Below are 16,921 nucleotides of genomic sequence, written 5' to 3'. Positions count from 1 at the left end.
GTTTGGCTAGGTATTATTCTGTTGATACAGGGTACCTCTCAAACTCACATCCTCAGAGCTTAGCAAAACTCTATAGGACTACTTCAAATGTCTTCACCACCTTTCAAACACTCACCTGTAATAAACGTAAACCCTTTGAAGTTGTCAATGTCAATGGATCTTATGACCCAGCAGGTGTAGTTCAGTCTGGGCAGTTCTTGATGTTTAAAGAAAGATGTTTTTATGGTATTATGTCATGTTTTGTGTTGATCCCAGGAAGAGTAGCTGCTGCTTCAGCAACTGCTAATGGGGATCCTAATAAAATCCTAAATGCTAGGTGTGATATACTGACCATTATCATGGGAATTATGACACCTTCCAAGAGGTGAAGGCTGGGTTGGTTGGTTATTTCTTATAAAAGGCTGCCACCAACTCCAGTGTCTAGTAGCCCAGACTGACAGCAAGGTTTTCATTTGGAACCTTGAACCACTAAAATATAGACAACCAATTGATTATTGATTTATTTGCTGCGGAATAATTAGTGTTTTCTGAATCTGGAACAAAATATCAAAGATTTTCTATTTTTGTTGGGGAAAAATGACTTTCTTCATCAACTTTGTGTTTTTGTCCACATTTTCTGCCGTGGCTTTGTCTCTTCCATTCCCTCACAACTCCATCAAGAGCGTTCCTAAGAATGGCGCGAGCCGGGACTTTGAATCATCCGGTAACGGTCCAGTCGACGAACAGGAGCCTATTCGGGGAACGGTCAAAGTAGTCAAACTCAACCCCAATAACCTGGGTCTGTCGGGTCTTTTTAGACGAGGCGGGATTTTCCCCCGTGGTGCGCCCGGTCCGAGGATGCCTTTCCCAGCCTTCTTGTCCACGGGTCGCCCTGGCCCTCTTGCGCTCCCTGACAAAGCAGCTGCGGTGCCTCTGCATCCACTGTCACATCTGCACCACGACAGTCAGGGCAATGGCGGGGTGGGTATGAAGAAGAGGCAAGGATTTGAGATGTGGCAGAGGGCCATAGATAAGAGCGCCCACAGTAAGACCATGTCCATGTCGCTGCCCCTCAGTCTCAAAGACTCTGCCAACAGACAGAGCTGCGCCGCGGTGCCTTTTACTCAGGTGAGGCAGACCTTTCAATTTTGGTTAACAATGACAAAGATGGTGTAGGACAGTAGGCCTAATGTTTAATCAAATTATTAGACTAAATTAGAAAGTTAAAAGGGATATTTTTTAATAAGTAGGGCCTAATGCTTGAAACATCAAAATACGAAATGTTTATGCGAGTCTAATTTTTTTAAATCGATCTTCCATGTACAGCGGATAACGTCCGATGGCTGCAACGCGGTGACAGTCCACAACAAACTGTGCTTCGGTCAATGCAGTTCGCTGTTCATTCCCTCTGGTTGGGAGTCTGCCAGGCTGACGGGTGCAGGGGGACACCGCCGTGCGCCCTGTTCCCGCTGCGCTCCATCCAAGGCTCACACGGTGACGGTGCCTCTGCGCTGTGGGATGGAGGTGCGGGAGAAGCGCGTGATGGTGGTGGAAGAATGCAAATGTGAGACTGGTCGTGAGGAGGGGAATATCGAGGCTGTGGCCTCCATGCACTTGTAACTGAAGATACTGTAGTTTAAGGGCGACATTTTCCAGGTGCAAAAGCTCTGTGCGAATTAGAAAACGCACACTGCGAAATTATAATGAAGTTTATAGTATTTTTTGCACATTGCAACGCAACATTCTTGCACTACGAAAATATCGCCCTAAATATCAAATTTATTCAATCAATCAATCAAATTTATTTTATATAGCCCTTCGTACATCAGCTGATATCTCAAAGTGCTGTACAGAAACCCAGCCTAAAACCCCAAACAGCAAGCAATGCAGGTGAAGAAGCACTTGTTTCCCCCCTCACAGCACCTGCTCTAGCCTATTTTGATGACTCTATTCATCGTTTTTGGACAGAAAATATTTATATTGTGATGTCAGATGTGGACATTGATTATGTGTATTGTATGTGTGAGTCTGAATTTCTAATTCAGAGAAAAACGATTTGGAGGCAAGTGCCACCAATGATTGTTGACAAGTGACTAACATTTTTAGTCATGAACATTTCTGTTCAACCCTGTGGCAGAATGAGTCATCCACTCCACAGTGTAATCATGTTGAATAACTTGTTTAGTTTCATCTGAACTGAACTGCATTTTGTTTTTGTGAAATAAAAATGTCAATCTATTTTTGGCTTGTTACTTGGTTTTACCCTTGATGTGCTTTGATTCATGCAAGAGAATCTACATAGAAAACATGTAGTATTCCAAGAGAATATACATAGAAAACATGTAGTATTCCAAGAGAATATACATAGAAAACATGTAGTATTCCAAGAGAATCTACATAGAAAACATGTAGTATTCCAAGCGAATCTACATAGAAAACATGTAGTATCCCAAGAGAATCTACATAGAAAACATGTAGTATCCCAAGAGAATCTACATAGAAAACATGTAGTATTCCAAGCGAATCTACATAGAAAACATGTAGTATCCCAAGAGAATCTACATAGAAAACATGTAGTATTCCAAGAGAATCTACATAGAAAACATGTAGTATCCCAAGAGAATCTACATAGAAAACATGTAGTATTCCAAGAGAATATACATAGAAAACATGTAGTATTCCAAGAGAATCTACATAGAAAACATGTAGTATTCCAAGAGAATCTACATAGAAAACATGTAGTATTCCAAGAGAATATACATAGAAAACATGTAGTATCCCAAGAGAATCTACATAGAAAACATGTAGTATTCCAAGAGAATCTACATAGAAAACATGTAGTATTCCAAGAGAATATACATAGAAAACATGTAGTATTCCAAGAGAATCTACATAGAAAACATGTAGTATTCCAAGAGAATCTACATAGAAAACATGTAGTATTCCAAGAGAATATACATAGAAAACATGTACTATTCCAAGAGAATCTACATAGAAAACATGTAGTATTCCAAGAGAATATACATAGAAAACATGTAGTATTCCAAGAGAATATACATAGAAAACATGTAGTATTCCAAGAGAATCTACATAGAAAACATGTAGTATTCCAAGAGAATATACATAGAAAACATGTAGTATTCCAAGAGAATCTACATAGAAAACATGTAGTATTCCAGGAGAATATACATAGAAAACATGTACTATTCCAAGAGAATCTACATAGAAAACATGTAGTATTCCAAGAGAATATACATAGAAAACATGTAGTATTCCAAGAGAATCTACATAGAAAACATGTACTATTCCAAGAGAATCTACATAGAAAACATGTAGTATTCCAAGAGAATCTACATAGAAAACATGTAGTATTCCAGGAGAATATACATAGAAAACATGTAGTATTCCAAGCACTAAAGTATTCCAGTAGGATCGGCCTCCATGTTTTATTAAAATGTTTTAGTGCAGTTTCACCACACTCCAGTTACATCTGAAAGCAGTGAACTGCCCAAATGGCACCCTATTTCTTATTTAGTGCATTATAGTCAGACGTAGTGCACTCTATAGGGGATAGGGTGCCATTTGGGATGAAGAGCTGGTGTGTACACAAGCATTGAACATGGGCACTTTAGAGGAGCAAACAGAGGGAATTGTTTCAGCATGAGACACTGCATTATGTATCAGGCATCTTGTCTCTTTCTCCCCTGGCTCTTTCACTGTGGTGGGAATTCTTCTTGACATCCTTAAAGCCACAATCTGGAGTTTGTGTTTCAGCAAAACGGTGGCCCCGCCACACTACTTGGTTTGGTATAAAACTGAGGGATAATGTGACCACTCTAAAATGAAAATCTGTTGTACCAATGATTCTTTAAGGTTATACTGAGCTTATGAGGCATTTATAAGTTCCATTCCTCAACAATCAATGGGTATATAATTAGTTGACATTACTATTGAACAGTGTCCCAGATCTCAGACTGTAGCTTTTAAACCTGCAGATGCACTTGAATGTTTTCAGTTAGGGGCCTAAAACAAGTATTATTCATTTATTTCCTGGAACCTGGACCTTTGTGCGTGTGTGTGTGTGTGTGTGTGTGTCTGGTAAAATGAACTCATCCCACACATCCATACATCCCCAGTGGAATATAAAGGAGGCTCTTCTTTACATTGTGTAGCCTGGCCTTGGCATGCTGTCAATAACACCGCTTACTTACTTACTCACAGCAATTTGCATTCAGTGTTTTATAAAGCTATGGGGGATGCTTGCATTGATTGAGGCCCATGGATTTAGGCCTACATTTGCATTTGCAAAGGGTTGACGGCTATATTTCCACAAAAGAGTTTGACGAGAATAATATTTGCTCTGGACTTAACATATAGAATAAAATAAGGGGGTCTGGTTAGTAAGGAGGGGAAGGTCTGGGCTGTTGTTATTTCTCATCTCCGTTGAGTGGGGAGGTTACGAGGGTAAACTAACACATCCAATCAGAGTTGCCTCAGCTCTGAGGCCTACATCTCCATCATCCATCTGACGTGCTAATGATCAAGATATTTAATCAACAGACTGACTGGATATTCCAAGACTGAATGTTGCATGTTTGCATGCTTAATTTACATAATGTTGAAAGGGAGGTAATCTCGGTATATAGTGAGGGGGGGGGGGGGGGGGGGTCGTGCAGTATATGCTGGGAAGTACTGAGGGATCTTGAGATTGTGATCTCATGAGCAAAAAGCTTCATATCTCTTCACCCTATATCTTCCCCTTCTCCTCACATTCCATGTGACTCATCTTCCTTCCTCTCTTCTCTGGAGAGAGAGAGAGGGAGGAGATAGAAGAGAGGTAAGGGGGAGGGTGATGGGAACACAGGAGGAACACTAGAGTATAGAGGGGGAGAGAGAGAGGGGGACAGAGAGAAGGGGAGAGTAAAAGAAAGGGTACAGGATGGAGGAGGGGGGTCGGGCGTGATTGGAACAAACAAGGAGCACTAGAGTGCGCCCACTTAGCGAGACAGATGTCAGCCCTCTTGCATTGTGGGAGCTTCGTCGAGCACTCCTGCGTTTTTAAAGATGGCCTGGTTCCCATGGCGAGGGAGGGAGGGAATAGGGGCAGAGTGACGACGATGGGGGGGCTTATTCGTTTTTTAGTGTGGGCACGGCGACGCTGCTAAGTTCAACGCCTGGGGGATCCGATCATCGTCATGGCGGATCGCTAAGTGGCCTAGTTAACGCCAAAAGACAAACAATGAGGCTCAGAGTTTACACTTTCTTCAGGGGTCCCAGAGTTTAGTGGGAAGAATTGTAGTGAAGTGATCACATTTCAAGTGCTCCGTGCAATTAGAATAGGTTAGAATAGGTTCATTGTCCCCATTTTAGAGTCAGCGATTAGAAGCCCATTCCATTTGCATTCGTAGTCATTTATACTGAACAAAAATATAAACGCAAGATGTAAAGTGTTGGTCCCATGTTTCATGAGCTGAAATTAAAAGATTGCAGACATTTTCCGTACGCACAAAAAGCTTATTTCTCAAAAATGTAATGCCCAAATTTGCTTACATCCCTACTAGTGAGCATTTCTCCTTTGCCAAGATAATCCATCCACCTGACTGGTGTGGCATATCAAAAAGCTGATGAAACAGCATGATCATTACACAGGTTCACCTTGTGCTGGGGACAATAAAAGGCCACTCTGAAATGTGCAGTTTTGTCTTACAACACAATGCCACAGAAGTCTCAAGTTTTGAGGGAGTGTGCAGTTGGCATTCTGACTGCAGGTACAGTGCCTTGCGAAAGTATTCGGCCCCCTTGAACGTTGCGACCTTTTGCCACATTTCAGGCTTCAAACATTAAGATATAAAACTGTATTTTTGTGAAGAATCAACAACAAGTGGGACACAATCATGAAGTGGAACGACATTTATTGGATATTTCAAACTTTTTTAACAAATCAAAAACTGAAAAATTGGGCGTGCAAAATTATTCAGCCCCTTTACTTTCAGTGCAGCAAACTCTCTCCAGAAGTTCAGTGAGGATCTCTGAATGATCCAATGTTGACCTAAATGACTAATGATGATAAATACAATCCACCTGTGTGTAATCAAGTCTCTGTATAAATGCACCTGCACTGTGATAGTCTCAGAGGTCCGTCAAAAGCGCAGAGAGCATCATGAAGAACAAGGAACACACCAGGCAGGTCCGAGATACTGTTGTGAAGAAGTTTAAAGCCGGATTTGGATACAAAAATATTTCCCAAGCTTTAAACATCCCAAGGAGCACTGTGCAAGCGATAATATTGAAATGGAAGGAATATCAGACCACTGCAAATCTACCAAGACCTGGCCGTCCCTCTAAACTTTCAGCTCATACAAGGAGAAGACTGATCAGAGATGCAGCCAAGAGGCCCATGATCACTCTGGATGAACTGCAGAGATCTACAGCTGAGGTGGGAGACTCTGTCCATAGGACAACAATCAGTCGTATATTGCACAAATCTGGCCTGTATGGAAGAGTGGCAAGAAGAAAGCCATTTCTTAAAGATATCCATAAAAAGTGTTGTTTAAAGTTTGCCACAAGCCACCTGGGAGACACACCAAACATGTGGAAGAAGGTGCTATGGTCAGATGAAACCAAAATTGAACTTTTTGGCAACAATGCAAAACGTTATGTTTGGCGTAAAAAGCAACACAGCTCATCACCCTGAATACACCATCCCCACTGTCAAACATGGTGGTGGCAGCATCATGGTTTGGGCCTGCTTTTCTTCAGCAGGGACAGGGAAGATGGTTAAAATTGATGGGAAGATGGATGGAGCCAAATACAGGACCATTCTGGAAGAAAACCTGATGGAGTCTGCAAAAGACCTGAGACTGGGACGGAGATTTGTCTTCCAACAAGACAATGATCCAAAACATAAAGCAAAATCTACAATGGAATGGTTAAAAAATAAACATATCCAGGTGTTAGAATGGCCAAGTCAAAGTCCAGACCTGAATCCAATCGAGAATCTGTGGAAAGAACTGAAAACTGCTGTTCACAAATGCTCTCCATCCAACCTCACTGAGCTCGAGCTGTTTTGCAAGGAGGAATGGGAAAAAATTTCAGTCTCTCGATGTGCAAAACTGATAGAGACATACCCCAAGCGACTTACAGCTGTAATCGCAGCAAAAGGTGGCGCTACAAAGTATTAACTTAAGGGGGCTGAATAATTTTGCACGCCCAATTTTTCAGTTTTTGATTTGTTAAAAAGGTTTGAAATATCCAATAAATGTCGTTCCACTTCATGATTGTGTCCCACTTGTTGTTGATTCTTCACAAAAAAATACAGTTTTATATCTTTATGTTTGAAGCCTGAAATGTGGCAAAAGGTCGCAAAGTTCAAGGGGGCCGAATACTTTCGCAAGGCACTGTATGTCCACCAGAGTTGTTGCCAGAGAATTTTATGTTAATTTCTCTACCATAAGCTGCCTCCAACTTCGTTTTAGAGAATTTACAACCGCAGACCGTGTATCCACACCAGCCTAGGACGTCCAAATCCGGCTTCTTCACCTGCGGGTCGTCTGATACCAGCTGATGAAACTGAGGAGTATTTCTGTCTGTAATAATGCTCTTTTGTGGGGAAAAACTCATTCTGACTGGCAGAGCCTGGCTCCCAAGTGGGTGGGCTTGGCTCCCCAGTGGGTGAGCCTATGCCCTCCCAGGTCCACCCTTGGCTGCTCCCCTGCCCATTTATGTGAAATCCATAGATTAGGGCCTAATGAATTTAGTTAAATGTACTGATTTCCTTATATGAACTGTAACTCAGTAAAATCATTGAAATTGTTGCATGTTGCGTTAATTATATACAGTACATCTGGAAAGTATTCAGGCCCCTTGACTTTTTCCACATTTTGTAACGTTACAGCCTTATTCTAAAAATGATTAAATATTTTTTTCCCTCATCAATTTACACACAATATTGAAATTTACACACAATACACCGCATATTGAAAAAGTAAAAACAGGTTTTTAGAAATGTTTGCAAATGTATCAATGTTTTTTTTATGGAAATATCATATTTACATAAGTATTCAAACCTACTCAGCCTGATATCCCCATGTCTTTGAGCTGTGTGGTGGGTTCTGCTCCTTGAAGCACCTTTGGCATCGTTACAGCCTCTCTCTGTACTTTGTCCTTTCATCGTTCCCTTGATCCTGACTAGTCTCCCAGTCCCTGCCACTGAAAAACATCCCCACAGCATGATGCTGCCACCACTATGCTTCACCGTAGGGATGGTGCCAGGTTTCCTCCAGATGTGACACTCAGCATTCAGGCCAAAAAGTTCAATCTTGGTTTCATCAGACCAGAGAATCTTGTTTCTCATGGTCTGAGAGTCCTTTAGGTGCCTTTGGGCAAACTCCAAGCGGCCTGTCATGTACCTTTTACTGAGGAGTGGTTTCCATCTGACCACTCTACCATAAAGGCCTGATTGGTGGAGTGCTGCAGAGATGGTTGTCCTTCTGGAAGGTTCTCCCATCTCCACATCGGAACTCTGGTGCTCTGACAGATTCACCATCAGGTTCTTGGTCACCTCCCTGACCAAGGCCCTTCTTCCCCGATTGCTCAGTTTGGCTGGGTGGCCAGCTCTAGAATGAGCCTTGGTGGTTCCAAACTTCTTCCATTTAAGAATGATGGAGGCCACTGTGTTCTTGGGGACCTTCAATGCTGCAGACATTTTTTGGTACCCTTCCCCAGATCTGTGCCTTGACACAATCCTGTCTCGGAGCTCTACGGACAATTCCTTCGACCTCGTGGCTTGGTTTTTGCTCTGACATGCACTGTCAACTGTGGGACCTTATATAGACAGGTGTGTGCTTTTCCAAATCATGTACAATCTATTGATGGTGGATTCCAATCAAGTTGTAGAAACACCTCAAGGATGATCAATGAAAAGAGGATGCACCTGAGCTCAATTTTAAGTCTCATAGCAAAGTGTCTGAAATACTTATGTAAATAATAAAAGGTATTTCTGTTATTATTTTTAATACATTTGCAAACATTTCTAAAAACCTATTTTCGCTTTCTCATTATGGGGTATTGTGTGTAGATTAATGAGGAAAAATATTATATTTATTTAATCAATTTTAGAATAAGGCTGTAACGTAACAAAATGTGGAAATAGTCAAGGGGTCTGAATACTTTCCGAATGCACTAAATTTGTTCAGGAGATTGTAAATCTCACCGTGTACCTTACTGAATATTGGTGGTTAATTAGTTCACCTCTCAGTTATCCCATAAACATGAGTTAACCAGAACCACCAAGAAAACCAGACCTGCGATCTTTGACCTGACCAGCTTGGCCCTCAGAGCCTTTTGGAGCAACCCGTTTTATTGGTAGTTAGACCTACTCAGCCTGATATCCCCATGTCTCTGAGCTGTGTGGTTGGTTCTGCTCCTTCAGACCTCCGACAGTGGGGCTAATTGAAAGGCTCCGGATGGCATGGCAGAGGACCGGACCTTCCCCAAACGCCTGAGGCTTTCCTGGGCTTTAGATGTTGAAATGCCAGGCTAGAGGAGTCAGTTGCTAGGTCCTGGGCAGTAGGCGATAGCTGGTAGAATAACTGGTCTTTACACCAATACAGTGGTAGATACATTCTATGGCACTAACGACAGGAGCAGCTGGGCAGGGAGACAGTGCCTGGGGGCTGTGCCAGCTTGCCGGGTGCTGGGGGGGGGCAGAGATGGGTGTAGCCGGGGGGGTGGGGATGGGCACAATAATGAGTAGGACTTGGAGATGTGTGCCAGTAATGGTGCCAGTCTGCCAGTCTATGAAACCTCTTTCACAATTAGTGGAGCAAAGAGACTTGCTGTGGATAGTATTATACTACATCCTCACTTATTGTCAGATGAGATCCTCGCACTCTGCTAACAGTATCAAGCTGAGACAGAAGAATCCCTCTGGTTGTTAGTGAATTGAAAGAGATGGGTTCATTCATAGATGCTATCATGGGCCAGGTTCTAGTGGGTCTTACTGTGTCCGATAACATTCTCAAACCATGGATTCATCCCAAATGCCACCCTATTTCATATGTAGTGCACTACTTTTGACCAAGGCCCATAGGGTGGGCCCTGGTCAAAAGTAGTGAAACAAATATAGTGTGGGATTTGGGCCACACCCGCCATGTTCCTGGACAGGTGACCACTCTTCCATATATCCAGTGGAACTGGAGTGTAGGATAGAATAGAATCAGTATTTTGGATGTCGTCAGTCGGCTGTTCAGGAGCTGCCATTGTCCCCCTGTCTCTCCCTCTCCTTCCTTCCCTGTGTGTGTGTGTGTGATGATAATGATGTTGTCATTGTGGTGGCAGGTGCAGGGCTGTGTGAGCTGCAGGTGACGTCTCTCGTCGTTCCCTTAATGATTCCAATTAACATAATCAAGACCTGGCAGGGCGAAGAGAATGGAGACCGCTGCACCTCCTCTCTCGTCTTGCCCTGTTTCTCCCCCTCTTCCTCCTCCTCCTCCTCCTCCTCCTCACCCTGCTGTGGGCTTTCATCACCGCACGTCGCCATGGCGCCCGCCCCATGCCATCATCCATCCATCGGGTTCCTGTCACACACGCACACACACATTTGATACACACAGACACACATGCAAATACACACACACACCACTCACCATTTCTCCTCATGGTCAGAAAAACAGGCACAGCTCTCTCCCCCCTCCCCTGCCAGTTGCCACGACGATCGCTACCCGCCACCGCTTTAAAAAAACATGCCGTCTAAAAGCTCCTAAACGGTCTACTTCAGAAGCACTTAAGAGAATCTCCACTCAACTTATTGTCTAACGACGACAGGAAGGAGAGAGGGAGGATTGCCAGGTTCTAACGAGGCGGGATAAGATCGTTGTTTTGTTCTGGTTTTTCTTTCCCCTGTTTTTTTTTTGCAGAGGGAGCTGGGTAGTGGCTCTGGGTAGTGGCTCTGGGTAGTGGCTCTGGGTAGTGGCTCTGGGGAGTGGCTCTGGGTAGTGGCTCTGGGTAGTGGCTCTGGGTAGTGGCTCTGGGTAGTGACATGTCACACATGGTTTTAGGACAGAGGCGGCGAGCGCTTGTTGGTACGGGAGCAAGGGTGGCAGGGATAAAAGGGTCCTATCGTTTTGGATACGGGTGTAGTGTGGGTGAGTCTGGGATACTGTAAAAGCCTCCAGCTGGGTCGGTGAGTGACAGACTCAGGGGATCCAGGGGCGATCTCCTTCTGCTCAGAATGTGGAGTTAACTGTTGTAAGTAAGTGCAGAGAGAAAGTAGTCTCGCTTTGCCAAACTCAAGTGTTAATGGATTGGGTGTCAGACTCAGCAGGTGGGGAGAAGAGACTACAGAAAACGTCTCTTCCACTGATCCCCTGCATCCATCTGTGTCGCTCAGATAAGAAACAGGGAGACTGTATTCATTCATTTAGAATATGCGTGACACATACCGACATGCATCATGAAGGACTAGTTCAGCCAAATGTCAAGTTCACCTTATTTTCCGTAACACTAGCAAGTATCCAATCAAGCATAGTAACGTGTAGAAGCACAACATTCCAGTCGGAACATACAGGACCATTCCAGATCCATTACAACATTTATTCTACTCTATTTCTCATGATGCATCAAAAGAATGGGTTTCACCATCCAGATTCATTCCTCCAAATCTCTCACAGAACAAAGTGAAGGACAGAGTGGGAACGACCGAACAAGGCCAAGACGGAGACATTGATCTGGCCGACTAAGGTGATCTAAATTATAGGAACATATGAAACCCTTTTGGTTTCCTGGTTTCATCTAACCAAGCCTGGTTCTAGCTGACAGCAGTGTGTGTGTGTGTGTGTGTGTGTGTGTGTGTGTGTGTGTGTGTGTGTGTGTGTGTGTGTGTGTGTGTGTGTGTGTGTGTGTGTGTGTGTGTGTGTGTGTGTGTGTGTGTGTGTGTGTGTGTGTGTGTGTGTGTGTTAGTGAGTGAGAGAGGGAGTTGGATTTGTCTATTTGTTAGTTGGCATGGGGGCACTTTCACTCGTCCAGACCTCCAGAAAATCCATCATGACGTCTGTGAGAAAACCTTTGATGAGTTTATGTCTGTGTTCCAAGTGACTCCTTATTCACTTTAAAGTGCACGTCAAAAGTAGGGAATAGGGTGCCTTTTGGGACATCTGTCTACCCGCAGCTCCATTTTCCTGCATTTCTCAGCCAATCCATTCCAATGTCTTCCTCTATCCATGGTTCAGAGATGTCCCAAGACCAGAAGCCAACAGTGGGAAGGGTTGTGAGGACCCGCCAAACATGGTAGATACGATAGGTGTAGTAATCTGACTCCAGACACTTTTAGTTCTTTTGAAGTGGGCTTTTATGTGATGGCACACACACATACACACACACACACTTTTACGACATTGTAAAATGCGTCTGATTGAAATCGAATGGAGTGGTTGAGTGGAGTAGTTTGGTGATCTGGCCACCGGCAGGGTTTGAGCGGGAGAGAAAGAAAGAGAGAGGCAGAGAGAGTGAGGGAGGAAGGCAAAGTGAGAGAGGCAGAGAGAGAGAGAGAAGCTTAGAGTGAGAGAGGGAGGGAGGAATGGAAAGAGAGAGAGAGAGGGAGAGAGAGGCTTAGAGTGAGAGAGAGAGGGAGGGAGGAACGGAAAGAGGCAGAGAGAGAGAGAGAGGGAGGGAGAGAGAAACAGAAAGAGAGAGGCAGAGAGAGAGAGGGAGTTATAATCCTGGTGGAGCGCTGATTTCGCCAGGCCAGACGAATCGCCTCCAGGATCCTGTCACCATCTCTATGAAGATAAATGGTATCATTAAACAGGCTCTGTCATCGATTAAACATCCTGTTGGAATCCTGTTTTTTTATGTGGAAATACAAAATTGCAATGGATAATGTTCAACATGATTCAACGTTTCAGGGTTTGTAACAGAGGGGCCAATAACATTCCAGAATTCAGATAAAGCTGCAGCGGTTTTAACCTTTACTTGTGTTACTGCCAAAAAACGGTGTTTCACACCAAGCAAGTTGAGTTGAATACATGTTGTTATTACTGGGACTATGTCATAATGGCTGATTATGATTGTTACAATACCCACTACTAGCAGCTACAATACTATTAGTACCAACGGCAATATGAGATCCATTCATGATAAATACACACTGAAATGCCATGGAGATGGATGTGTGTCTACAAAAGCTCACAGGCATTGTTGCGTTGGCCGTGAGGTGTGTGTGTTTGTGAGGGCCTGAGTGTGTGTGTGGTGTGGATGGGAGAGTACACAGAGAAGGAGTAAAAGTGTGTGAGTGAGTGATTAGATTAGGTCTGTCTGTCTTTGTGTGTATGCATTCATATGTGTGTATCTGTAGTGTGTGTGCTTTCTTGCCTGCATGTGTGTGTGTGTGCCACAGAGAGAGGAAGTATAAGGGGGTGCAGGTGGCATGGAGCAGGCTGGCACGGGCGGGCACGGGCCCACTGTCCCCTGGCAATGCCAACACCATCTGTCATGGAGAGGAACATCTGCAGCCCAAGGTGCCCTTGTCACCCAGCGTTAGAGTAACCAGTTTGGCGTTTCCATTGGAAGCGACCTGGCATAGCCAGAGCCACGCAATTTATGTGTGTTTGTGTCTGTATGTGTGTTTGTGTGAGGGAGGGAGGGTGTGTGTGTGTGTGTGTGTGTGTGTGTGTGTGTGTGTGTGTGTGTGTGTGTGTGTGTGTGTGTGTGTGTGTGTGTATTAGAGTACCAAAGCCAAAACAACATGGCTGTGCAAAGCGTTGACCCAGCTGGACCCCAGTTGCATGCAGAGTCATGTCCCCTCCTGATGCTAGTGTGCCACTACATCCACACCACTGCCAGACTTAGCCCTGCAAGCCCTCTCTCCTACCCTCCTGCCTCTCCTCTCCTCTGATGTCTCCTCTCCACTGGTGTCTCCTCTCCTCCGGTGTCTCTCCTCTCCTCCCGTGTCTCTCCTCTCCTGTGTCTCTCCTTTCCTGTGTCTCTCCTTTCCTGTGTCTCTCCTCTCCTCCTGTGTCTCTCCTTTCCTCCTGTGTCTCTCCTCTCCTCCTGTGTCTCTCCTCTCCTCCGGTGTCTCTCCTCTCCTCCTGTGTCTCTCCTTTCCTGTGTCTCTCCTCTCCTCCTGTGTCTCTCCTCTCCTCCTGTGTCTCTCCTCTCCTCCTGTGTCTCTCCTCTCCTCCTGTGTCTCTCCTCTCCTCCTGTGTCTCTCCTCTCCTCATGTGTCTCTCCTCTCCTCCTGTGTCTCTCCTCTCCTCCTGTGTCTCTCCTCTCCTCTGGTGTCTCTCCTCTCCTCTGGTGTCTCTCCTCTCCTCCGGTGTCTCTCCTCTCCTCATGTGTCTCTCCTCTCCTCATGTGTCTCTCCTCTCCTCATGTGTCTCTCCTCTCCTCATGTGTCTCTCCTCTCCTCCTGTGTCTCTCCTCTCCTCCTGTGTCTCTCCTCTCCTCCTGTGTCTCTCCTCTCCTCCGGTGTCTCTCCTCCTGTGTCTCTCCTCTCCTCATGTGTCTCTCCTCTCCTCCTGTGTCTCTCCTCTCCTCCTGTGTCTCTCCTCTCCTCCTGTGTCTCTCCTCTCCTCCTGTGTCTCTCCTCTCCTCATGTGTCTCTCCTCTCCTCCTGTGTCTCTCCTCTCCTCCTGTGTCTCTCCTCTGGTGTCTCTCCTCTCCTCTGGTGTCTCTCCTCTCCTCCGGTGTCTCTCCTCTCCTCATGTGTCTCTCCTCTCCTCATGTGTCTCTCCTCTCCTCATGTGTCTCTCCTCTCCTCATGTGTCTCTCCTCTCCTCCTGTGTCTCTCCTCTCCTCCTGTGTCTCTCCTCTCCTCCTGTGTCTCTCCTCTCCTCCGGTGTCTCTCCTCCTGTGTCTCTCCTCTCCTCATGTGTCTCTCCTCTCCTCCTGTGTCTCTCCTCTCCTCTGGTGTCTCTCCTCTCCTCTGGTGTCTCTCCTCTCCTCCGGTGTCTCTCCTCTCCTCATGTGTCTCTCCTCTCCTCATGTGTCTCTCCTCTCCTCCTGTGTCTCTCCTCTCCTCCTGTGTCTCTCCTCTCCTCCTGTGTCTCTCCTCTCCTCCGGTGTCTCTCCTCTCCTCCTGTGTCTCTCCTCTCCTCCTGTGTCTCTCCTCTCCTCCGGTGTCTCTCCTCCTGTGTCTCTCCTCTCCTCCTGTGTCTCTCCTCTCCTCCGGTGTCTCTCCTCTCCTCATGTGTCTCTCCTCTCCTCCTGTGTCTCTCCTCTCCTCCTGTGTCTCTCCTCTCCTCCTGTGTCTCTCCTCTCCTCCGGTGTCTCTCCTCCTGTGTCTCTCCTCTCCTCCTGTGTCTCTCCTCCCCTCCGGTGTCTCTCCTCCTGTGTCTCTCCTCTCCTCCTGTGTCTCTCCTCTCCTCCTGTGTCTCTCCTCTCCTCCGGTGTCTCTCCTCTCCTCCGGTGTCTCTCCTCTCCTCCTGTGTCTCTCCTCTCCTCCGGTGTCTCTCCTCCTGTGTCTCTCCTCTCCTCCTGTGTCTCTCCTCTCCTCCGGTGTCTCTCCTCCTGTGTCTCTCCTCTCCTCCTGTGTCTCTCTTCTCCTCCTGTGTCTCTCCTCTCCTCCTGTGTCTCTCCTCTCCTCCGGTGTCTCTCCTCTCCTCCTGTGTCTCTCCTCTCCTCCGGTGTCTCTCCTCCTGTGTCTCTCCTCTCCTCCTGTGTCTCTCCTCTCCTCCTGTGTCTCTCCTCTCCTCCTGTGTCTCTCCTCCTCTTTTTGTCTGTAATGTATTTTTCGTTATGTGTCGGACCCCCCAGGAAGACTAGCTGTCATCATTGCGTCAGCTATTGTGCATCCAAATCAATCTCCTCTCCTTTCCTCTCCTCTCATCTCCTGCGTCTCTCCTCTCTTCTCCTCTGCTATATTCTGGCACTCACCACTTCTCTCTCCAGTTCTATCTCCCTTTTTTTCGTCCCTCTGAAAAAAAAGCAGATGGTCCCTCTTTCCCCACTCCTTCTTTTCATCCCCCTCTCCATCTCATACATCTCCCCCTCTTCTCATCCTTTCATCTACATCTAGCAGGTGTATGACTGATCCTGACTGGCTGACCACCTGTCCATCCTCTTCTCTCCTTCCTCTCTCCCTCTTTCTCTCTCCTCTCTCTTATAAAATATATAGTCTAGAAGAGTGTATGTGTTTGTTAATGAGTGTGTGTGTGTTTGTTTATGTCCCTATCATGCTCAGTGCATCATACTTCAATCCTCTGTACTGTGGTTAGATGAGATCTCTACTCAACCAGAACCCACGCCCTTTCATGTTCATCCCAAATGGTTCCCTATTCCCTATGGAGGCATCCCAAATGGTTCCCTATTCCCTATGTAGTGCACTACTTTTGACCAGGGCCCATAGGGAATAGTGAGCTATTTGGGACATATCATCAGTGACTCATTCTCAGTGACTATCAGTATTCTCTGAACATTACCAACTGCTGAAGGTCCCGAAGATTCTGCACATGTTCGGAATTCTCTATTTGCAAAGTCTCTATCTACCAATAGTAGAGAACAGGCTACTCTGGCGATTGGTACTTGTTTAATTAATAAAGTTAGACCAAAGCTGAATAAATGTCTGCAAGAGCACATAACGATAGTATTGTACATAATAGAACCAAATAATAGCATAGGTTGTCACTGTAAAATAAAAAAACAGCACATAATTTCTTTTGACATTTTAGGATGATTGTGGGAACCTACTCATTTTCCTCTCATGCAGCCTCAACTCAACAGCTCGCGCCACTAGGCAAAATAAGTGGTTTGATTTGAACAAAACGCAGTTAGGCTATGTCACAGTTTAACAGCATCTGTTCTAAAATCAGCTCACTGTACATAACCAAACAATATCCAAATGCATATTCCCATGAAACTGATTGATTTCAAATGATTGGCATGAAGATGCTGCATGGGCGTTTCACCGGGAAAACTTGAACAAGTGTCGTTCACGATTGACAATGAA

The 16,921-nt window shown here is 45.3% G+C and overlaps 1 protein-coding gene across 1 annotated transcript; it reads left to right on the top strand.

Annotated features, from left to right (window-relative positions):
- The first annotated feature begins 218 nt into the window (after positions 1-218).
- On the top strand, positions 219-1,745 carry LOC110511666 (DAN domain family member 5-like). Its single transcript, XM_021592482.2, has 2 exons — positions 219-1,107; positions 1,306-1,745. The coding sequence occupies exons 1-2, from the start codon at positions 577-579 to the stop codon at positions 1,597-1,599; spliced, it is 825 nt and encodes a 274-aa protein (XP_021448157.2). The 5' UTR covers positions 219-576; the 3' UTR covers positions 1,600-1,745.
- The last annotated feature ends 15,176 nt before the right edge of the window (positions 1,746-16,921 follow it).

Source organism: Oncorhynchus mykiss, chromosome 17, assembly GCF_013265735.2.
Source record: "Oncorhynchus mykiss isolate Arlee chromosome 17, USDA_OmykA_1.1, whole genome shotgun sequence".
Taxonomy (NCBI): Eukaryota; Metazoa; Chordata; class Actinopteri; order Salmoniformes; family Salmonidae; genus Oncorhynchus; species Oncorhynchus mykiss.
This window is presented reverse-complemented; position numbering and strand designations above follow the sequence as displayed.

Bases quoted from the DNA above. Each gene is read 5' to 3' on its own strand.
- LOC110511666 (XM_021592482.2), top strand. From the start codon at position 577: ATGACTTTCTTCATCAACTTTGTGTTTTTGTCCACATTTTCTGCCGTG. The intron at 1,108-1,305 runs GTGAGGCAGACC...TTCCATGTACAG, and splicing joins CCGCGGTGCCTTTTACTCAG to CGGATAACGTCCGATGGCTG.